The 22,492-nt window shown below is 49.3% G+C and overlaps 2 protein-coding genes across 4 annotated transcripts in view; one reads left to right on the forward strand and one right to left on the reverse strand.

Annotated features, from left to right (window-relative positions):
* The first annotated feature begins 918 nt into the window (after positions 1-918).
* LOC122913358 (orphan sodium- and chloride-dependent neurotransmitter transporter NTT5-like) lies at positions 919-10,701 on the forward strand. The gene is made up of 11 exons (XM_044260108.1): positions 919-1,138; positions 1,301-1,458; positions 1,565-1,691; positions 1,843-2,021; positions 2,921-3,031; positions 3,241-3,482; positions 8,373-8,559; positions 8,908-9,109; positions 9,224-9,383; positions 9,836-10,001; positions 10,216-10,701. The coding sequence occupies exons 1-11, from the start codon at positions 919-921 to the stop codon at positions 10,699-10,701; spliced, it is 2,238 nt and encodes a 745-aa protein (XP_044116043.1).
* Positions 10,702-16,544: 5,843 nt separating this feature from the next.
* The window catches only part of TRPM4 (transient receptor potential cation channel subfamily M member 4), a 38,596-nt gene continuing 32,648 nt past the window's right edge, over positions 16,545-22,492 (reverse strand). For all 3 annotated transcript variants that reach the window (XM_044256902.1, XM_044256903.1, XM_044256904.1), the window contains 5 exons: positions 18,003-18,196; positions 17,605-17,737; positions 17,336-17,408; positions 17,146-17,251; positions 16,545-16,917 (listed from right to left, as the gene is read on the reverse strand). In XM_044256902.1, the coding sequence (XP_044112837.1) occupies positions 16,913-16,917; positions 17,146-17,251; positions 17,336-17,408; positions 17,605-17,737; positions 18,003-18,196 (511 nt within the window). In that variant the 3' untranslated portion in view covers positions 16,545-16,912. The remainder of the gene's footprint in view (positions 16,918-17,145; positions 17,252-17,335; positions 17,409-17,604; positions 17,738-18,002; positions 18,197-22,492) is intronic.

The raw sequence follows: 22,492 nt of genomic DNA on the forward strand, positions 1-22,492 counted from the left end.
GTCATTCCAGAAATGAGGGCAGAGTAAAAGGGCGCTCCTGACTTTTACTTATACCACACTTGCCTGAAATTTAGTGTCTGCAACACATCGCCAAAAAGAAATGCGAAATGCTGGTGGTCTGCCCTTTCTGGGAAAATGCTGTAGCCTCTGAGTGTGACCTGGGGAGAGGGGGAGCCCTGTGGAGTTTCCATAACACTAGGCCAGGAGGGAGGAGGGGGGGAGCAGGCTGCGGGTCCAATGCCATCTGACGCTTCACTGTTCTTAATGAGTTTTACCAGATTTTCTTGAATAAATGTTTCTTCATTGGCTACATGCCCTTAGGACAATTTCCAAAGACCTTAAATGTTTCTTTCTTGGCCATGGTCACAGAGGCATGGTTCCACAGAGCCTTTATGCTGCCAGTCCTGAAATGGAACCCCAAGGAAGCTTTCGAATTCTACTAATCCTCTAGACCCCACCTTAGATCTACTGAATCAGTCTGGAAGAGTGAGGCTGGCAGATAGAAAGACAGGAGTCTGTGTTTTGAGGTTTTGTGGTTATGATGGGTTTGAGAACTGCTGGCCCAGAGCCCTGTGTGCATTAGCTGGGCCAAATAGACCAGAAAGAGAAAGGAGAGGAACCTGAGTGCTGGAATGTCCTTCTGACTGATGCTTACACTGTAACAGTTATTAAACATTTTGAAATTCATCTATTTGTTAGATGAGGAAAAAAAACAAAACTAACCTGAGTCTCAGAGATGAAGTTATTTGTTCAACCAGTGAGAAGGACCAAGAATTAAATTCTGGCCCTTTGTTTGCTCTAAAACCCTGCTGTCCTGAACTTTTACAGGCTGGTCTCTGAGACAAAGACCTTAAAGTCTGTTCTTCTTGGTGACCCCAAGATTCCCTCAGGAGTTGGCTGGCCTGTAAGAAGAAAGTCATGGGGTCTATTGAACTCTCAGAAGAAAAGACTTACACACAACCCAGAAATTCCTCATTACCGTCCTGGAAGCTCACAGCCAGGGAGATTCTGGCCACCAAGACCCAAAACTACTTTGCTCAGACAAAACGAACCAAGAACATCTTGATGCAGATGGCCTTCTCCATTGGGCTGGGCAGTGTATGGCGCTTCCCCTACCTGTGTCATCGGAATGGAGGAGGTGAGGCCACGGGCCCGGATCTTGAGTTTGGGGAAGGAGTGTTAAGGCTTGGAGCCCAGACTCCTGGGTCCTGGGTGGTGGGGGAGAGAGTTCTAGGGGATGAAGAGGAGGGGGGCCGGGACTCCTGGCTGCCTGATCACAGCTCCTGGCTCCCTCCTTCAGGCAACTTTATCCTGATGTACTTCTTCATGCTCTGCTTGTTCGGGATTCCCCTCTTGTACATGGAGATGATCATGGGGCATTGGCTGCGTGTGGACAACATCCGGGTCTGGAAGCAGCTCGTCCCCTGGCTGGGCGGCATAGGATACGCTAGCATATTGGTGAATGAGGGGCCCAGCCAACCGGCATCCCCACTCAGCCCTTGTGGTGTCCAGCTCCCCCGTCTCTGTCCATCCTGTCCCTCAGGCCCACTGTGTCCACCCCTAGGTATGCATCTTGATAAGCTTGTATCACAGTGTCATCATCACATGGAGCATTTCCTACCTGGGCAACTCCTTCGATAACTCCCTGCCCTGGAACCAGTGCCCACCAGGGAAGACCATCAATGTCACTGGTGAGGAGAGGGAGAGAAAAGGCCGGCAGGGCCATGGGAGGCAAGGGCACCAGGGAGCAAGAGACGGGGAATGAGAGTCCAAAGGGAGGGAGCGAAGAGCAGGGCCAAGACACTGAGTGAGGTGGTGCCTAAACGCCTGCATGCTCCCCAGACCTCTCTTGCCTCCGGACGGTGTCCCACCAGTACTTCTGGTACCACAGCACCCTGAGTGCCTCAGGCCATATTGAGGAAGGGGTCGAGGCCCTCGTCCTGCAGCTCACCCTGGGCATCTTTGCAGCCTGGTGCATCCTCTTCTTAATCATGATCACAGGGCTAAAGACTTCAATGCTGGTGAGCCACCTTGACCACGGACTCCTCTACCCCTTCACATTCGCAAATCCAAGTATCCGGCTTCCTGCCCCGACGCTGTCCAACTCCTTCCTGTTGACCCCTCTTCTCCAATCCCCATGACCCTCCCCCACTCCTAGATGATGGGCTTCGCCACCCAGGTCCTGAGGAAGGTGCCGTACTCTCCCCAGGCTGTGGCAGCCACCAGTCGTCTCACAAAGAACTACTTCCCTCTGGCCCGTGGCCGGAACGGGACTTTGTACTGACCCAGCTCGCTCCTCACGATCCCACACCCCCAAGGCATAGCAGTGGGCACCTTCCAAAGCAGACCGGGGCCTCTCCCCGTGAGCCTTGCATCCCGCACCTGCCTGCGCGTTGACAGCGCCTGTTAATCCCTGAAAGAGCTGATTGGCACCAGCTCCTGTCCAGAATTTCCCATTTATTTTCTTCCAATCCATACTTCCAGCCCGTGCCCCTGGCACCTGCATCATATTCTCCTTACGTGGAAAATTCATTTCAGTGCGTGAAAATCTCTGCTCAGCTGGGGTTCCTCCCCCATCACCTACAACGCTGTTTCATGCAGCCCTAACTCAGGCACAGACCGAAAACCCAGGCCAACGAGTGAATGACATCCAGCCGCCCCACCACTCAAAACCATTTTTACTTGGGGTCTCATCCCTCACTTTGGAGCAGCTCATTGGCGGATGTTCCCCCCCAACAACACGGTTGTCTCCCTAGAATAATCCTCCTACAGCTCCCTCCTGTTCCACCAGACCACCTTAAGCCAGCTCATGCCCATCTCTCCTCCTGCTGACCTGTGTTCCCTGTTAATGCTTGCCTCTGAACCACCCCCATCACCCCTTCTCCTGACTTCCGGTTTCTGTCCTGACCCACCTGGCCAGATCCTGGTTTTCACGGTGTTCCTTCCCTGCATCATCCTCCTCTGCTTCCTCATCCAAAGTCTCTTCTTGGAGGGTGCCATTGCCAGCCTCAGACATATGGTGACCACAGAGGTAAGGCTGGGGTCTCCAAACCCTGTCCCTCCCCCAACTCCCCAGTCCTTCAATGACTCTCCTTCTCTGACATCTTCCTTTCTGCCCCCAGCCTGTTCCTCATCCCTCTGCTCTTTACCCCAGCTCATCCCTCTTCCAGTTCACCAATGGGTTCACTCCGAAGCTCAACCCCAAACGTCTCTCTCTCTCTCTCTCATCCCCATCCACAGCTCTCAGCCTGGGCCTCGCTGGACCTGTGGCGTCAGGCCGGAGGCCATGTGCTCTATTCCTTGGGCCTCGGCATGGGCACCACCATCAACTTCTCCTCCTACAAGGCTGGAGAAGACAACTATATCCAGGTGGCCTCCTTGATGGCCCTGGTCAATCTGGGGACCTCATTGCTGGTCACATCCATCATCTTTATTGTGCTGGGGTTCTGGGCCACCACCAGTGGTCCCACCTGTGTTGAAAAGTGAGTAATTACAACCTTGTAGGTCCAACAGGGGGTCTCCTTCCCTTAGCGATCCCCCAGCTTCATGGGCCTTCAGACTCAGACCTATCCAATAATAATGATAACAACAACAACCATGATAGTTGTAATAATAACATATTCTCAGAGAAAACTGGCAAATTATAATATTCCAATAGCCAGCACTTTATAGGTAAGAAAATAGTCCCAGAGCAAGACTGTCCAAAGGCTTCCATAAATTGCAAATGGTGTAAAGAAGATTTCAAAATCAATTATTTAACTCACAAAGGAGATTGTTACAGAATTCTGAGCCACAGTCAGTGGTTACTGGCCTGAGCTGCATGTTGGACTCATTTGGGGAGCCTTAGAAAACACTTATATACCTGAGTCTCACTTCCAGAGATTCTGATTTACTTGATCTGGGGTACATTCAGGCACCGGGATTTTTTTTTTTTTTTAATCTCAAGGTGGAGTTTCTCTTCCAGTTAGGATGTTGAAGGCTGCAAAAGCCTTTGATACAGCTTGATACAGCAATGTTAAAAATGAGAAAAAAAAAACACACTAATACTTTCCTTGTAACATTACTGAAGAGCAGTGGACACAAAGGAGCTTTAATGAACTAAATACTGGAGAGTGATGAGTTTATCATAAGTGAGCAAAGAGCCATGAATGTGTTTATACCTTGGGGTAAACGCCTGACCTGGGGGCACGTGGCTGGGGGCACAGGCCTGTCATGGATGTCGAGACTTTGCACAGATAAGAAATCAGGCAAGCATTTTTATCACAGTATGCACTGTCAGTAGTTCTTGGAATCACAACGAGCCCCCAACAAATAAATTGCTTGACCCAGTAGTTTTCCTCTCTATACCTAGGAATTGTTTTGGAGAAGTGGCAGAAGCTGCAACAGAGACAGGGCTAGCAAGCAGATGAGCTATCCATGGTCTCATGGTGCTCCTATCTGTGGGCCCACTGGAGCTGAATGCATAGATAAACCAAAAACATCTACAGCTAACAATCCAGCCCAATCTAATCCAAATAATGAAATTAAAGAAATAAGTCCTCGCCAGGAGGAGGAGGTCATGCAGAAAGTTGGAGGGATGGCTCGAGGGCAAAGTGAGACCTCCTTGATCCCATTTGAAGGCAGAGAAAAAACTCAACTAATTAAAACTGCCCCCACACCCCAGCTCGCCTCAGTACTTAGAAAACTCTAAATAAATAGCCCTCATCTAGCTGCCTCCTGGAATAAAAGGCTTAAATGTATTGAGACTACACAAAATAAAACAAATAACATGTTGTTCTCTATGCAGTGTCCAACATGGAATTAAAACCCTCAAGACATTCCCAAGCCCAGGAAAATACAATCCATAGCCAAGAGAAAAAAGAAGACCCAAAGACCATCCAGACATTAGAATCAGCAGACAAGAACATTAAAACAGCCATTATAAATATGTTGAGGAATTTAAGAGAAAAGATGAATACAATGGAAGCCATGGAGATATTTTAGGGAAGATACAGAAAATCTAGAAAAGGATTACATGGAAATTCTAGAAGTCAAAAGTAGATGAAGACAAGGTTTCGCTGGATGTATTTAGTTTAGATTGGAACCAGCAGAATAAAGGATGAGTTAATTTGAGAACCGGGTTAATAGAAGTTCTACAAAGTGAAGGACAGAAAGGACAAGAAGAATGAGAAAAACTGAAGTGACCCAGTGACTAAGAGAGGACCCAGAGGACTAATAGACCCAGAGTACCCAGAGGACTAATAGATGTATAATTGGAGTTGCAGGAGGTGAGGAGAAGAGAGAGAATTAGGGCAGGAAATCTTCAGCTTTATTTGTAATGGCTACAGCTCCAGGCAACCCAAATATCTGTCGGGAGATGAGCAGATAACAATCCTTAGTACATTCATTCAACAAATGGAGTACTATCTACAAATAAAAATGAATGAACTGTTGATGCACACACCAACATGGATGAATGGATGAATGTCAGACATTATACTGAATGTAACAAGCCAGACAGAAAAGAGTACACACTGTATAAATCTATATGAAATCTAGGAGTAGGCAAAATGAATGTGCAGTGATGAAAATCCGTAGTGGCCTCTGGAATGGAGCGAATGCCCTGGAAAGGGGCCCAAAGTAATTCTGTGGAGTGATGGAAATACTCTATATCTCGACTGGGTGACTTCTCAATACTCACTGAAGTGAATATTTAATATTTGTGCTTTTTATTGTCTCTGATATAGCTCAATAAGAACTGAGTTGGTTTTTTAAAAAGCTTCTGGTTGATTCCAATGAGAACCATTACCTCCTCAGGCAGCACTGTCCAGTAGAACTCTTTGTGGTGCCAGAAACTTCCTATACCTGCACTATCCAGTGTTGTAGACACCAGCCACAAGTAGCCAGAGCACTCGAAATGTGGTGAACGTGGCCAAAAAATGCAAATGTGACCAAAGACCTGAATTTTTCAATTTATATCATTTTTAAAATTTTTACCTATCCATTTGAGAGAGACCACACAGTGGGGAGAGGGGGAGAGGAAGAAGCAGACTCCCTGCCATGCAGGGAGCCTGATGCAGTGGTCAATCCCAGGACCCTGGGACCATGACCTGAGCTGATGGCAGATGCTTAACTGGTGAGCCACCAAGGTGCACCAAGATGCCCTCTCATTTTTATCATCTTTATTAGCTTTAGTTGACATGGCCATATGTGCCTAGTGGCTATTGTGTTAGTGCAGCCCTAGAAGAACTACCACATGAGCCCCTCGCCCTTCATTATATAGAGCTTGTCAAACTGCAATGAGTATTATGAATTAGTATTAGATAAGTCAGTAAGTCTGGGATGAACCCAAGATTCTGCATTTTTTTGAAGATTTTTTTTAAAGATTTTGTTTATTTGACAGAGAGAGAGAAATCACAAGTAGGCAGAGAGGCAGGCAGAGAGAGAAAGAGGAGGAAGCAGGCTCCCTGCAGAGCAGAGAGCCCGACGTGGGGCTTGATTCCAGGACCCTGGGATCATGACCTGAGCCAAAGGCAGCCACTTAATGACTGAGCCACCCAGGCGCCCCAAGATTCTGCATTTCTAACAAGTTCCCAGGTGATGCTGCCCCTCCACAGAGCTTCTACTTAGAGGAGCAAGACTATAGGTTACTCTCTCTTTAGGTAAGGAAGGGTGGAGGTAGGCTTTATTAGTGTTTTCTAATAAGGAGAACAGAGGACAGCTGAGGATCTGTTAGCATTTCCTTAAATTAAGCAAGCACAGTATTTATGGCCCCGTGATCCCCATTCCCAAGTGTGTATCCTAGAGAAGTCCTTACACAAGCCCTAATGGATGGTTATTGTGGCAATTTGTCATCTCAGGGAGTGGGGTCATTATTTGGGAAATAGAGTATAAAATGCAGGTTGCAAATGCAGCAGAGGGCAGCAGTCAGAAACAACAAACCAGACATATACTCAGCAATATAGAGATGTTGCCAGAAAAACTGAGGGAAGAAAAGTAAGAAACAGAAAACAAAAACACAGTGACACTCAAGTGATGACACACAAAACATACATTTTTGGGGGCTCAGGCAGGTGAGCATCTGCCTTCGGCTCAGGTCACGAGCCCAGGGTCCTGGGATAGAGTCCCTGCATCAGGCTCCCTGCTCAACAAGGAACATGCTTCTCTGTCGGCCTCACCCCCTCCTTGTGTTTTCTCTCTCTGTCATATAAGTAAATAAAATATTTTTTAAACCCATATATTGGGGTGCCTGGGTGGCTCAGTGGGTTAAAGTCTCTGCCTTCAGCTTGGGTCATGATCCCGGGATCCTGGGATCGAGCCCCGCATTGGGCTCTCTGTCCAGCAGGGAGCCTGCTTCCCTTCCTCTCTCTCTGTCTGCCTCTCTGCCTGCTTGTGATCTCTGTCTGTCAAATAAATAAATAAAATCTTTAAAAAAAAAAAAAAGGGAAAGAAAAATCTATACTCCCACCCATTGGAAGAAGGCCACATGTTGTTTAAAATAAAAACCCATATATTTCTTTTTTTACAAAGAAATATCCATATTTAATGTTTTTAGTCAAACACATGAGAGTAGCTGAAGACATGAAAGAAAGAGTGAAATTCAGACTTGGAGGGAAATTTTAAACAGACATTTCTCTGCTGGTTGAGGAGAATGATTGTGAGGGGGTTTGATTATCGCAGCATTCCAAACCTGCGGTCCAAAAAGAGAGATTCTGAGTGTATTCCTTCCTAGGGCTGTCATCACAAAGTCGCACAGACTGCGTGGCCAAAACCAAAATCTGTCCTCTTGCAGCTCTGAGGCAGAAGTCTGAGATCAATGTATTGGCAGAGTTGGTTCTTTGTGAGGATGATGGTGGAGAATCTGTCCTGTGCCTCTTCTGGTGCTTTGCGGGCAATCTGGTGTTCCTTAGCTTGTAGGTGTCTGCCTTCATCCGCACGTGGCTTCTCCCTGTGCATTTGTGCCCCACTTTCCCCCTTTTTATAAGTGCACCAGTCATAGTGGATCTGGGGCCACCCAGGATGATCTCATCTTTAATTACTTCTGTAACAACCTATTTCCAAGTAATTTCACATTTTCAGGTAGCGGCAGTGGGGGTGGGACAGTGTTAGGTCTTGAACATAAGAATGTAGCTGGGGCAGGGGAACAGTTTTCAACCCATAACACTGAGTTACACTGAGGAATCTTAGCTACTACAGAAGGGGCTTCTATCCCTTAGGGGGACAACCAGGGCAGTTCACCCCACGTCCACGTGGTGAGTTTCCAGACCCTTGTTAACCAGCTGCGCTCACCTCGGGCCGCTCGCTTTCCTCTCCGGTCCCCAGCTGCCCCAGTTTGCGCAGAGCAATTGGGGGCAGCCTGGTCACCATCTTTCCTGGCCTCTGCTACTTTTCAGGAGCGTCTCAAAGATGATGAAACTGATAAAAAGGGGCGTCCTGCCTCAGGATGCCAAGCCCCCAGAGGACATCCTGCTCCTGCCCCCCCTGGACTACCTGGAGTGGATCAGCCACCTCCCTCAGCACCTCCAGAACCAGATCATCCGCTTCTCCCCGTCCTGCAGCATCAAGACGCAGAAGGGAAAGGTGTGTTTGCAGAGGCAGGAGGGTACTTTCAAACGTGTCCTTCCCCAGTGCCCTCTGGGGGCCACCCCATGCATCGCCCAAGGCAGGCAACAGAGTCATGTCTCCACCACCACTGCGTATGTACCAGGGTCTTTGCTAAGTGGTCACTTGACTCTAATTCTCACATCAACCCTAGGATCCCAGTCTGTTAGAGGAGGAGACTGAGGCCCTAGGAGGTAAAGCTCACACAGCCCAGCAAACACTCAGCATTCTGCCGTCCGCCCACCCAACACAGACATTGCTAATCGATCACTGCACCATTCCCCCCATCCAGACCCACCACTGACTGAGCGCCCTTCTCCTCCACAGTTCATGGAGGGCCCCGGCCTGGCATTCGCAGCCTTCTCCCAAGCCGTCTCCTTGTTCCCTGGTGCCTCTTTCTGGGCCATCCTCTTCTTCTTGATCCTGGTCATCACAGGGCTGAACACCTTGATAAGGATCTTGGAAAGCATTACTTATCCCCTCCAGAACTCCATCTCCATCTTCAGGAGGTATCCCAAGCTGCTATCAGGTATATGGATTCTCACCCTTCTCCCCAGGCCATCCCAATCTCCTGGGCTCATTTTGACCCCTGGCCCACCCCTGCACATAGACCTCAGTGTGGCCAAACCTGCCTTTGCCACAGTGTTTGTCTGCTTGGGAGGTTTTCTGGGAAGCCTCATCTTCACCAGTCACGCTGGCAGCTACGTAATGTCCTTGTTTGATGATTGCCTGGTCCCGCTCACCCTCATCATCATTGTGGCCTTCCAGAATGTGGCCCTGGCCTGGATCTATGGAGCTAGGAGGTGATGTCCAAGTCCTGGGATCTACCCAGCCAGGGGCCCATCCCAGGTCTCTGAGGATGGGGCGGGGGCGGGGCATGGTCTGCTCTGTCTGTCCCATAGGAAGGGGGGGGGTCTAGCTAATAGCATGGGGGGCAGGAGGGAGTGATCTGAGGGCAACCACGTGGGTGCTGACATTAAGAGTAGTCAGAAAGCAGGAGACTCAATTTCCCCTACCATGGGCCACATGGGATAGTCTGAAGGCAGAGGGCCAAAGCCTGGCACTTGGGTCAGGGGGCTCCCATGAGGAGACCAGATCCAGGGCCCAGCCTCAGGGAGGGCCCAGCAGGACCTGGTAGCCCCTGTGAGCTGAGAACTTGTGAGAGAACCAGAGGTCTGGCAGACCCAGAGCTCTAGGCCCTGGTGGCCAAAGGAGGGATCCTTCTAGACATCTGTGCCCATGTCCCCCACCCCAGGGTCAGGGAAGAAATATTCGGTGATCTGGGCCGCCTGCTGTGGTCCTTCCTCACTGTCCTGTGGTGCTATGTGACCCTGCCTGGGCTGCTGGCCCTGACCACCATCAGCCTCATGCAGCTCTACCAGACGGAACCCCCCTACTACATTGCCTGGAACAGCAGTATGGTGAGATCCCCCTCCCTGGCCTCCTGCCCCCACTCTGGGCACCCCTCCTCTGATCTCCCATTCCATAGCGTCCTAGGTCTGGGCTCCTTCCGTCCCCAAGGACCCTTTAGCCAGCTTCCCAGCCCCTAGGGAACCTGATCGCCAGCGTCACACGGATTGAAATCCCCTAACAGCCCCCTCCTCCTCCACCTCGCTCCCTTCTCTCTGCCTGCAGAGCCAGGAGGTGAAACAGCCCTACCTGCAGGGCACCCTGAGCTGGGTCACCTTCCTCAGCGTCCTCGCCTTCCTGCCGATCCCCATCTACCCGCTTCAACACTGGTGGTACCTCCAGGACCACATTGCTTCTGACCCCTTTGAAAAGCTACAGTCCAAAAAGATGCCTTTGGTGCCCCCCAAGCCCTGGCCTAAGCACAGCATGAAATCCCAGGAGGGAAACAAAGACAGCTCCTCCAAGAGGCGCAGCCTGTCCTTGACTAGGGGGCTGAACCTGAACTCGTGGCGGCGGTTCAGCTTGCCCTTGAGCAGCCAGAGCTCTTCCTGGTTCAGCCTGCCTGTCATGAACTCGCTGTCCACACTGTCCACGAGGAGTTTCAGCCTTCCGGTCTCAAGGCAGGTGAGCCCGGCCTTAACACCCATAGACAACAGTGACCAGCACGTGAAGACCAGCGACGAAAACCAGCAGGGGAACTCTGTTCGGTAACTGGTGACGCCACCCCCCTTTCCAAGACAGTGAATCTGTCCAACAGCTGGCGGCATGAGCGCCCATTTTGCTACAGAAATAATGGGTTCTGCCGGAAAGGAGGGGGAGGGGTACATGGGACTCATGCCCATCAACCGCTCATTTGGCCTTGGGAAGAAATGGACAACTCAGGAGCTCTTTCCTCTCCTGGAATAATACCAGTTCTGCTAAGTGGAACATTCTGCTCTGAGGTCAAAGAATTCAGACCAAGAAGTCAACTCAGCCGTTCGCAGAGCTGGACCTAGTTCCTCCTTTCTCCGTGTGAGTGGGGAGTACCGTGTTGGCACAATGAGGATGGGCTTCATGGCACTGGCCAGGACCCAGCCTTTCCAGTTATCATGGAGATAGACAGTGTTCCCTCCAAACCCCAAACTCCACCACCAAACTGGATCTCGGGGTGGGGGGGCTGATTTCTCCAGGGCTACCCTCTCAGAGTGGGCTGGGATAATAATGCTAAGTCAATAAATTGATCCACTGAGACCCCATGCACAGGCTGTGGCACCGTGTTCTTTCTGTCAACCTCCTCCTACCCATATACCCTCCAAATCAGCAACCTCTAGTGAACTGAGAATCCGGTCTGGTGACTCCAATCTCTTTCTCCCTTTGGGACACAGTTTATGGAGTTTCTATGTTCCTCCTTGTTCTGGAGTTGAGACAAGACTTTGGGGAACTTTGCAGCAATCTGTATTACTCAATCCAGAAAGTGTGTTAACCCTTAAATCTAACATGGTTCGGGGACCATACTACTGAATGTGTCCCGTTGTTATCATCTCACTTCTCCTGCCAAGAGGGGAGCATGCCTGGAGCTGCATCAGGTGGGTAGGTCCCCTCTAGCTATCATGTTTCATTCTGACTTGGGGTAGAGTCGCTCACCCACTTGGGCATTGGGAGGTAGGTCATGTGGTTTCTGTGGGCTCAGGACCAAGGAGTCTTAGAGAACTCAGAGCTTCTTAGGGTTGTCTGCGGGAATAGGTAACACTACCCTGCCTCTTCAAACACCAAATGGAGTTAAGGCAGCTGAGGAGATGGAGGCACCTTCTAGAAGCCACATCTCTTTGTATCTTCCTGGGTAACTCCCCATCCCCAAAGACCATGACCTTGAGAATCAATGCCAGCTCCCATCACCACCCACTCTGGCTCCAAATCACCTCCCAAATTTCTGCCTGCCCATTCACGCCTTTTATTTACCTCCGAGGTCTCTAAACATTGCTTATCACACTCCCTTATCGGTGACAATTTTTTGAGAAAATATTCCCAACATGTGTAGAAAATCTACTCGTGAACGACTGTCGTTCTACATCATCTCCATAAAGCTTAATTCGTTTTGCTTATTTCCGTTAAAAGTTTAGCTATAAGTAGAAATTCTAAATGTTTCTTCCTGCATCCCCAGTGTAATGGCTTCTACAACCCAATCTGGAGAGCCCCGAAAATGTCACAGACAGAAGCTCGCAGGCCCTTCGCGTGTCTGAGGCTCGCACCTCCTGGCTTCCTGCCTCCACCTTACTCTCCAGGGATGCTGGGTCTGGGATGACGGGGCTCCGGAAACCAGCTGCAGGGAGAGGGCCTGGTCTCCCCTCCCTCACCTCTGTGTCACTTTCCCTCTCAGAGGCAGGACGGGCCGCCCTGAACCAGGTATGGGAAGAGCCTGGCCGGGTGAGCTGCGGACCAGTGGAGATGATGTGTCTTTTTTTTTTTTTTTTTTTTAAGATTTTATTTTATTTATTTGAGAGAGAGAGACAGTGAGAGAGAGCATGAGCGAGGAGAAGGTCAGAGGGAGAAGCAGACTCCCCATGGAGCTGGGAGCCTGATGTGGGACTCGATCCCGTGACTCCAGGATCACGCCCTGAGCCGGAGGCAGTCGTTTAACCAACTGCGCCACCCAGGCGTCCGAGATGATGTGTCTTAAACCACGCAGGGCTCTAGCTCTAAGGTCATTGTTTTTGTGTGAGGTTGGAGGGGTGGGGAGTCCTGGCATGCGCGACACTGTCCCAGGGGCTGCAAGCCGCCCCCTTGCCTTGGTTAACACTTAGACAAGGCACAGACAGGCCCTTTGCTGGGCTCCTTCAGCCGCTGGGGAGTGGATACCGCAGGAGGCTTGAGGAGAGAGAGAAAGGCCCTGAGATAACCAGTCCGCGACTAAGGTAGAAATAGAGTTGAGGTCTTCTGGTTGCTAGTCTGGGATCCTTTTCTTTCTCGTTTCTGTACCAGGTTAACCACTTCTTGGCCCCTGTGGCTACGGTGCTGGCATGTGACCTCCATTCCCCAATCTGAGGTGCTTCCACAAGCCTGGAGAGGAAAACAAGGACATTTGAAGCGACCTCTGTGTGGGGGGAGGTTGGTCGTCTTGGCGGATGTGGAGTGGAAGCCTCCCGACCCCCTGCAATGAGGTCACGCATACCTTGGCTGGAATGGCCGTTCCATTGGCTTAGGTAAGCCGCTTGGGTAGCCGGCAAGTAGCTGCAGCTTACACCAGAGTCAGCAGACTTTCCTGTAAGGGGCCAGATGGTATTCTTGGCTTTGCAGGACACAGGGTCTCTATTGTATATTCTTTGTTATTTTTTTTATAACTCTTTAAAGATGTAGAAGTCATTCTTAGCTCAAGGGTCAGAGGCTCTTAAGGGCTATGGTTTGCCAACACCTGGTCTGGGGCCACGTCAGGCCAACAAGAAAATGCCGGTGGCTAAGGCAGAATTCAGTTTGGACTCCCTAGTTGGCCACATCGGGCAAGGCTGCCACCCAGGCAGTCCAGCAGAAAGAAGGGTGACCCAAGAATTGGCAGGGGCCTGAATCCTTAATTTTCAAAATAAGTCTTTGCAATTCCCTGCTCCCTTCGGCCTCAGTCTAATGACCAGATGAAGCTGCTCTGGAAACACCCAGACTCGCTGACCAAAACTCCTGCCCAAGGTGTGTGGACCAGGACGTGAGAAAGGTTGTCAGAAATAGTCAGAAATGTATTCTGAGTGGATTTTTGAGGACCTGATCGTCGATAATACCAGATGCATGTGGAGAGTAGGGAAAATAGAAAGTCCCTAAACGTCAGTCTGTCTTCCAGGGTTGGCGTTGGGGCTGGGTGGTGGCCGGAGCCCAGTGGATATGAGCAGCCTTTAACTTTGCCCCAACAGCGAACTAGGCCATCGTTTAGGGGAACCTTTGTAAATGGAGGCCCCCTGGAGCTGGTGGCGGGCGGGGGGGGGCGGGGGGGGGAGACAGTTCCTTCTGGTAGGCTCCTGTCACTTTCGATTCCAAAAGGGATTAACACAAGGATCAGGGTAGCTCTGCTCTCGAATCTTCCATTTACATTTAACCATTTCAGACCTTACTGTTTGTCAAGTTCAGGTTGACGGACCCTAAAATTAAGATGTAAGGCTAGAGATTTAAGAGACCTCCACGTGTCGAGCCTCCTCTATCTGAGTGCTTAAGAGGAAATCAACAGCTGCCTTCCCGCAAAAGCGGCGTTCGCGGCGGTTGTGTCGGCAGGTGGCGCTGTGGTACTGGGAACTGGCCTCCCTGGGTCCTGCGGTGGCCGTGAAGTCAGGAAAACGGTTTCTTCTTTCTCCTTTTGGGAACCTGTTGTTTCTTTACGCTGTTCTAGAGAGAACCACGCATGCTCCAGTCTCTGGGAGAATCCCCTGTCACTTGGAGGACATTCACAGTATGGACACACGAAATAACAATTATACACTTAATAGAAGAAGCCAAAACAGCACATCGCATTAGCCCAAAGGCCCCACCAAACAGGGTCACTTGGACTTCCTTCCCCCACTGTGTGCTCCATCAGTGAAGTCAGGTGTGCGCTTTCCTTCTGGGGAACATGGACCTAGAAGTCTAACATCCTTGAGTCATGAAGCATCAGCTTCAGCAAAATTTTCCACCTGCGACGCATGTAAGGGCCATGAAGGCTGGTCCGTGCTGGACCTTCTTTATAGTTAGAAGCTTCGGGACCAACCATGTGTTTTTCCTAAACTATGAAACGTCTGTTTGAGCCCAGGCAGTCCTCAGATGGTGACTTGGGTAGCAGGGCCTTCATCTTCATCTTCCCTCAAGGCCCACCCATTCCTACCTGACTGATTAGACAGAGGCCATTACTGACACATCATTCCTTCCAGAGATGTACAAATGGCGGACGAAGCACAGGAAAAGCAGCTCGGTGTCTTCAGTCATTAGGGAAATGTAAATCAAGCCCAAAATGAAACACCACTTCACACCCACCAGGATACTGATAACCAAAGAGAATGCAAAGTAACAAGTTTTGTGGAGGATTTGAGGAAACTGGAAACTCCTGCGTCACTGGTGGGAACATGAAATGTTGCACTCGCTGTGAAAATCAGCTTGGCAGCTCCTCAATTTCCACTCTAGGTCTAGACGCAAAAGAACTGAAACCAGTGTTCAAACAAAAACTTGTACGTGAACGTTTACAGCAGCATTATTCGCAATTGCCAGAAAGTAGAAGCCACCCAAACATCCATCGACAGATGAATGGATAAAATAAAAGTGATGTATCCATACTAAGGGTAGTGTTCAGTCCTAGGCAGGAGGGAAGTTCTCATACAACATGGATAAATCTTAAAAACATTCTGTTAAGTGAAGAAGTCAAACACAAGGGACCACGCGTGATGATTCGATCTATTTGAAATACCCAGAAAAGTCAAATCCAGAGAGCTAGAGAACAGAATGGTGGTCCAGGCCAGCGTTGAGGGGAGAGAAGCAGCAGCAATGAGTGCTTAGTGGGTACAAGGTTCCCATGTGGAACCTGGAGGTCATAACGGATCAACTTTGTGAAAGTACCAAATGCTACGGACTCGCATGCTTCTAACAGATTAAAATGGTGAATTTTATATCCTGTATATTTTACCATGATTTTAAAAAATACAAACTGGAAACAATGAAATAAAATTGCCTCTACTTACGGACAGCATGACTGTATCCAGAGAAGACCCCACTCTGCAAAAATTGTACTAGAACTAATAGAGTCTAGCAAAGTCAGAACACGTCAGTAAGTAAGAGATCAGCGGTATTTCTGTATACTAGCAGTAAGCAATCAAATTTTTTAAATGTCAAACAGTATTAATATTGCCACCATTGTCACTTATATTATTATTACTATGACTTGGGTTAGAGAATTAATTCGGCATCTTCCAGAGAAATCTGGATGCCACACAACGCTTGGCGGTATTTCAGACCTCCTCTGCACCCGAAGTGGCAGATAATTGGAATTCCTCCAATTTGGAGGAAGGATGTTTTGGTTGTGATTTCTGGATGTGGTGGTTGTTGGTGGTTGTCTTGCTATTTAACTAATAACTGCTGTCAGTTCAGTCTTGTCATTACCGGTTTACTTTGTTATGGGTTTAGTTAAACTGCATGGATAATGATGCACATTTGCCTCAATTCCATGTGCGCGTGGCCTGCAATTTCCCACTAATTAGACTCTTTAAAGACATTTCTGCAGTTATCTACTCAAATCTGCATCATCTGTTCCCCTCTTGCCAAAGCAGATGTACACAGCTCCCACCCACCCCCACTCCAGGAAATAATTTGCTTATTATCACTGAGTTCTTTCTCCACTGGAAAGTAGGAACGGGGGGTGCAGACGGCTGGGATTTCTGTCCCACTGAAGTGAGAACCACCAAAACAGCGCACACGAAAGGTGCTGGGCCGAATCAGACAGGCAGAGTGGACCTGGGAGCGCAGAACAGACCTGGAGATTATCTAAAATACGGCAAAAGACTGACCAAAGACCTCAAATGTAGCCCCGTGGCAAAAGGATCTAGATACCCACCATTTCCTCAAGGAATCAAGCACTGGACTCACTCCTCTCAAATGGCTTTATTTCCCCAGTGTGGGGGGGCTGCAGGTGAGATCTCTGATCCCTGAACCCCAGAACCCCACAGCCTTCTCCCGCCCAGCGGGCTGTGGCAGCACCTTCAGAAGAGCAGTGCCTGGGCTCGAGGCTGAGCCTCCCGGAGTCGGAACCGGTTCTGGGAGGAGCTGGGCCTGGATGGTTCGGGTGGATCAACACTCCCTGAGGGGGTCCCGACAGCAGCTCGCGTGGTCCTCCGCCAGCGTGGGCCCACGTGCAAGACAAGGCCACGAGGTGCAAGGGTCAAGGACCAGCTAGGACTTTAGGAGCAAACACTCCTTGTGGGGACGACTCCTTGAAGTCTGCCAGCAGGGCTCAGTCTGGAGGGAAGAGAGAACAGGTGGTGGGATGGAGAAGACCGCAAAACATGGGCGGCTGGCAAAAAGAAGGAAGCACGAAAAGCCCAAAGGAAACAGAGTGCACCCCAGGACAAGGGAAAGGCAGCGCGCGGGAGAAAATCACTCAGAGATAGAGGAGCAAAGCCCCAGAATGTGGGGTGGTGACCACAGAGGCCAGCGATAGGCACAGACGGACCCCACAGTACTGACCTTTAGGCCAAGACGGGGCTGGTGGCGGCGGCCCCCCTGGAGGCAACAATGCAGAGCGGCTCAGGGCGTCAGCCACCCAGCCCAGGACGCGGCTACAGTGCTGCACCTGGGGAGCGGGAGGGACAGAGGGTAAGAGACCACCCCCCCTACCCTGGCCACACACACCCCTGCCTGGCCCGGGAGTCCTCACCTCCTGCTCCAGCCCTTTCAGACGCTGCTCATACTCCCGAATCCGCCTCAACTGCTTCAAGGCTGTATCCACCCTGCAACCACAACCACCAAGGGCATCAGGCCCATTCCTGAAGCCCGCTAGCCCCGCCCACCTCGGAAGCCCCAAGCCCGCAGGCCCGCCGGCCCGCCTTCCTCCCCAACACTCTGGCTCCGCCCCACTCGGGCTCCACTTGGAGCCTGGCTCCTCCCTCCTCTTCCCGCCTCTCCCCCAGGAAGCCCCGCCCTTACTTTTGCGACGTGCGTTTCAGACGCTCGGAGTCGCTCTCCCGCTTGTCCCGCGCGCGAGCCAGCAGGAAATTCTCCTTCTGCACCGACTCCCAGGTCAGCAGCCTCCGCTCTCCTTCCTTGGAGAGGTAAACCCCTGGGAGGGGGTGTGAGGGCAGAGTCAGAGGGCCTGCCCCCTCCTCGGCCCAGCCCCACCAAGGCCTCCGGCGTGCGAGCCCGCTCAGACCACGCCCTGTGCAGGTCTAGGCCCCACCCTAATACTTAACACCTGCCCCCCCCCAACACCTAATCCCCAACCACTCAGTGCTCCCGGACATCTTCCCGCGGCCTGTCCGTGCTCTTCCTTCTCTCCAGGGCCGGACCCCTGTGCTTTTCCCTTTCGCATCAAACCCCGCTCTCACGAAAATGTTCCATGACCGGGGAGGGCGGCAAGCGGGACCATCGCCTGCGTAGGTGCCGGATGAGGAGGCGCACGTGAGAGATGATGATAAGGGGCGGGGCCAGCGCCGGCCGAGAGTGAAATTCCCGGATGAGGCTGTAGCGCTGAGCCTTCCAATAGAGGTCGCTGTTTCCTTGTACTTTGCCGAAGGTGTCGCTGTGGGGAGGAGAGGTCAAGGGTCACCAGAGGTCAAAGAGGGCAGATGAAGGTTAGATATTAGACAATATGTTTTAAGTCCAAGGCAGCAGGCAAATGTCAGAATCATTTAGGTCAGAGGTATTACAGGATGCACTTACTAGGAGCTGGATTAGGAGGGGCAAAGAGATGTCTGGCGTCAAGGGGAGATAGTGTCAGGAATTAGGGTAGAGGTTATAGACAGGCTCAAAAGTCAGCTGAACACAAATAGCTAAAATCAGAAATGAAAATGGAGACATCACTATGAACCTTACAGAAATAAAAAGGATTATAAGAGAACACTATCCCAACTGTACACCAACAAATTAGATAACCTAAATGAAATAAATGGACAGATTCCTAGAAACATACAAATTACCCGACTCAAGAAGAAATAGAAAATCTCCAAAGACCTATAACAAGAGATTAAATCACTCATCAAAAATGTCCCAACAACTGGGCGCCTGGGTGGCTCAGTGGGTTGAACCGCTGCCTTCGGCTCGGGTCATGATCTCAGGGTCCTGGGATCGAGTCCCGCATCAGGCTCTCTGCTCAGCGGGGAGCCTGCTTCCCTCTCTCTCTCTCTCTCTGCCTGCCTCTTCATCTACTTGTGATTTCTCTCTGTCAAATAAATAAATAAAATCTTTAAAAAAAAAAAAAATTGTTAAAAATGTCCCAACAACAACAAAATCCCAGGCCTAGATGTTGTTGATGAGTTCTACAAAACATTAAATAAGTAAATAACACCAATCCTTCTCAAATTCTCCCAAAAAACTCCAAAAAAAGAGGAGAGAACAGTTTGTGACTCATTCTGTGAGGCCAGCAGCATTACCAACCCAGATAATGGTAACACAAGGAAACAAAATTACAGACCAATAGTTTTTATGGATACACACGCAAATATCCCCAACAAAATTCCAACAGACCTACTTCGGCTGCATAGTAAAAGGATCATATACCATGACCAAGTGGGACTTATCCCAGTAATGCAAAGTTGCCTCAACATGCAAAAATGAATATAATACACCACCTTAATAGAACAAAAAGAAAAAAAAAAACTACATGATCCTCTCAAGTGGCAGAGATACAAAAAGGCATTCGACAAAACCCAACATGCTTTATGGTTTAAAAGAAAAAAAATCAGATAGGATTAAAAGGAAAATTCCTCAACATGGGTAGAGGGTACTTATGAAAAACCTATGGCTAACATCATACTCAATGAAGAAAGACTAAAAGCTTTCAGCTAAAATAAGGAAGAAGACAAGGATGCCCACTCTTACCACAGCTCTTTGTTGTTGTACTGAAAGTTCTAGCCAAAGCAATTAAACAGGAACAAGAAATAAAAGGCATCCAAATTGGAAAGGAAGACATAGAACTATTTCTACTCACAAATGACACGATCCTATATATCAAAAATCTCTTTTTTTTTTTCAAAGATTTTATTTATTTATTTGACAGACAGAGATCACAAGCAGGCAGAGAGGCAGGCAGAGAGAGAGAGGAGGAAGCAGGCTCCCCGCTGAGCAGAGAGCCCCACGCGGGCCTTGATCCCAGGACCCTGAGATCATGACCCGAGCCAAAGGCAGCGGCCCAACCAGAGAATCCCAAGAAAGTTACTAGAGCAAATTCAGCAAAGTTGCAGGGCACCAGATGACCAACCAAAAATCAGTTGTGTTTCTCTACACCCGCAGTGAACACTGCCACGTCTGCCAGCCAAGGACTGCCAGCAGTCTGCCAGCAGGGAACAGAGTCTCCTTCACAGCCCTTAGAAGGAACCAATCCTACCCATACTTTGGTTTTGGACTTACAGCATCCAGAACTGCAACGGAAAAGTTTCTGTTACTTAACACCATCCACTTTTTGTTACTTTGTTAGGGAAGCCCCAGGAAACTAATACAATGTCTAATGGCCAACTAATTTTTTTTTAAGATTTTATTTATTTATTTGTCAGAGAGAGAGAGAGTGCGCACAAGCAGGGAGAGCAGAAGGCAGAGGGAGAAACAGGCTCCCTCTGAGCAAGGCGCTCAATGCAGGACTTGATCCCAGGACCCAGGGATCATGACCTGAGCCAAAGGCAGACATTTAGCCAACTGAGCCACCCAGGTGTCCCTGGGTGACAAGTCCATTCGATATGGAAAAATAAAACAGTCTCTTAGACACAGAGACCTGGAACAATAAGATTTCGGTGTGCAAAAAGAACAAAGTTGGACCCCACATCACATCCATATACCAAAATTAAGTCAAACAGACCAAGAAACTTAATATAAGAGCTAAAACCGGGATGCCTGGGTGGCGCAGTTGGTTGGACGACTGCCTTCAGCTCAGGGCGTGATCCTGGAGTCCCGGGATCGAGTCCCACATCAGGCTCCCAGCTCCATGGGGAGTCTGCTTTGCTCTCTGACCTTCTCCTCGCTCGTGCTCTCTCTCACTGTCTCTCTCTCAAATAAATAAAAAAAAATAAAATCTTTAAAAAGAGCTAAAACCATAAAACATAGAAGTGAATATTACCTTGGATTGGGAGATGGGTCCTTAGATACGACACCAATAGTACAAATAAAAAACTTTTTTTTTAAAGATTTTATTTATTTATTTGACAGAGAGAGATCACAAGTAGGCAGAGAGGCAGGTAGAGAGAGAAGAGAGAGGAAGCAGGCTCCCTGCCCAGCCACCCAGGCGCCCCCAAATAAAAAACTTTTAAATTTTTGTGCATCAAAGGGGATTATCAAGAACAGGAAAGGGGCACCTGGGTGGTTCAGTGGGTTAAAGCCTCTGCCTTTTACTCGGGTCATGATCCCAGTGTTCTGGGATCAAGCCCTGCATCAGGCTCTCTGCTCAGTGAGGAGCCTGCTTCCTCCTCTCTCTCTCTGCCTGCCTCTCTGCCTACTTGTGATTTCTCTCTGTCAAATAAAAATATATTTAAAAAAAGAACAGGAAAAGACAACCAACAGAATGGGATAGGAGAACCTGGGTGGCTCAGTGGGTTAAGCCTCTGCCTTCGGCTCAGGTCATGATCCCAGGGTCCTGGGATCGAGCCCCGCATCGGGCTCTCTGCTCAGCAGGGAGCCTGCTTCCTTCTCTCTCTGCCTGCCTCTCTGCCTACTTGTGGTCTCTGTCAAATAAATAAAATAAAATCTTTAAAAAAAAATCTTAAAAAGGGGCGCCTGGGTGGCTCAGTGGGTTAAAGCCCCTGCCTTCGGCTCAGGTCATGGTCTCGGGGTCCTGGGATCAAGCCCCACGTCTGGCTCTCTGCTCAGTGGGGAGCCTGCTTCCTCCTCTCTCTCTGCCTGCCTCTCTGCCTACATGTGATCTCTGTCTATCAAATAAATGAAATCTTTAAAAAAAAAAAAAAAAGATGAAAAAAATTCTTAAAAAAATCAAACACCAGTTCACCCACTAGCTAGGACTGCAGCGTTGTTTTGAAAAGGAAAATAATAACTCATGGCAAGGCTGTGGGGAAATCCGAACTCTCCTACATCACTAATGAGAACAGAAAATGGTGCTGCTGCTGTCAAAAACCGTTCAGTTTCAAAAAGTTAAAGAGAATTGCCACAGCGTGCCCAGCATCCTACTTTAGGAATACATCTAAAAGAAATAAAAACAGACTCGAACAGGTACATGAACACTAACGTTCAGTGCAGCATCATTTGAAAGAGCGAACGGATGGAAACAAGCGAGTTTCCATGAACAGATGAACGGATGAGGGAACGGGATAGACTCGTACAATGGGATAGACTCGTACAATGGAATATTATTCAGCCATGAAAAGAGTACTGGTCCGTGCTGCAACTTGGATAAACACTGAAAACTTTATGCTAAGTGAAATAAGCCAGACAGAAAACGATAAATGTTGTATGAATCAACATACAACAAGGGGGGGCTGAGACTTAGGGGGGCGTACGTATTCATATACATGGTATGAATCCACGTATATGAAACCTCTAGAATAAGCAAATTCCTAAAGACAAAAAGTGGGCTCCAGGGGGCCAGGCGGGTCAGTGGGGAGCAGGAAGTTGCCACTGGCTCATTGGGTACACACTGTGTGTCTGGAGTGATAACATTTTTTGGAAGTACATAGTGGTAATGGTTGGAAAACATTATGAATTTAATTAATGGCACTGAATGGGTACACTTCAAATTGGCAAATTATAGGTATTTTGCCACAAAAAAAACATTTTTTTTTCATGTTCTGCCTGGGCTCAGAGAGAGGATCAGAGTTTATAGTCCAGGTCCGGGCAGTGTCTGAACTCTGGGACTAAAGACGGAACTGATTAGGCCTGG

The sequence above is a fragment of the Neovison vison genome, chromosome 7 (genome assembly GCF_020171115.1).
Source record: "Neovison vison isolate M4711 chromosome 7, ASM_NN_V1, whole genome shotgun sequence".
In the NCBI taxonomy this organism is placed as follows: Eukaryota; Metazoa; Chordata; class Mammalia; order Carnivora; family Mustelidae; genus Neogale; species Neogale vison.

Excerpts from the sequence above, each read along its gene's own strand:
- LOC122913358 (XM_044260108.1), top strand. The coding sequence starts at position 919 with ATGGGGTCTATTGAACTCTCAGAAGAAAAGACTTACACACAACCCAGA. Across the intron at positions 8,560-8,907 it reads TCAAGACGCAGAAGGGAAAG|TTCATGGAGGGCCCCGGCCT; the intron begins GTGTGTTTGCAG and ends TCTCCTCCACAG. Across the intron at positions 10,002-10,215 it reads TTGCCTGGAACAGCAGTATG|AGCCAGGAGGTGAAACAGCC; the intron begins GTGAGATCCCCC and ends CTCTGCCTGCAG.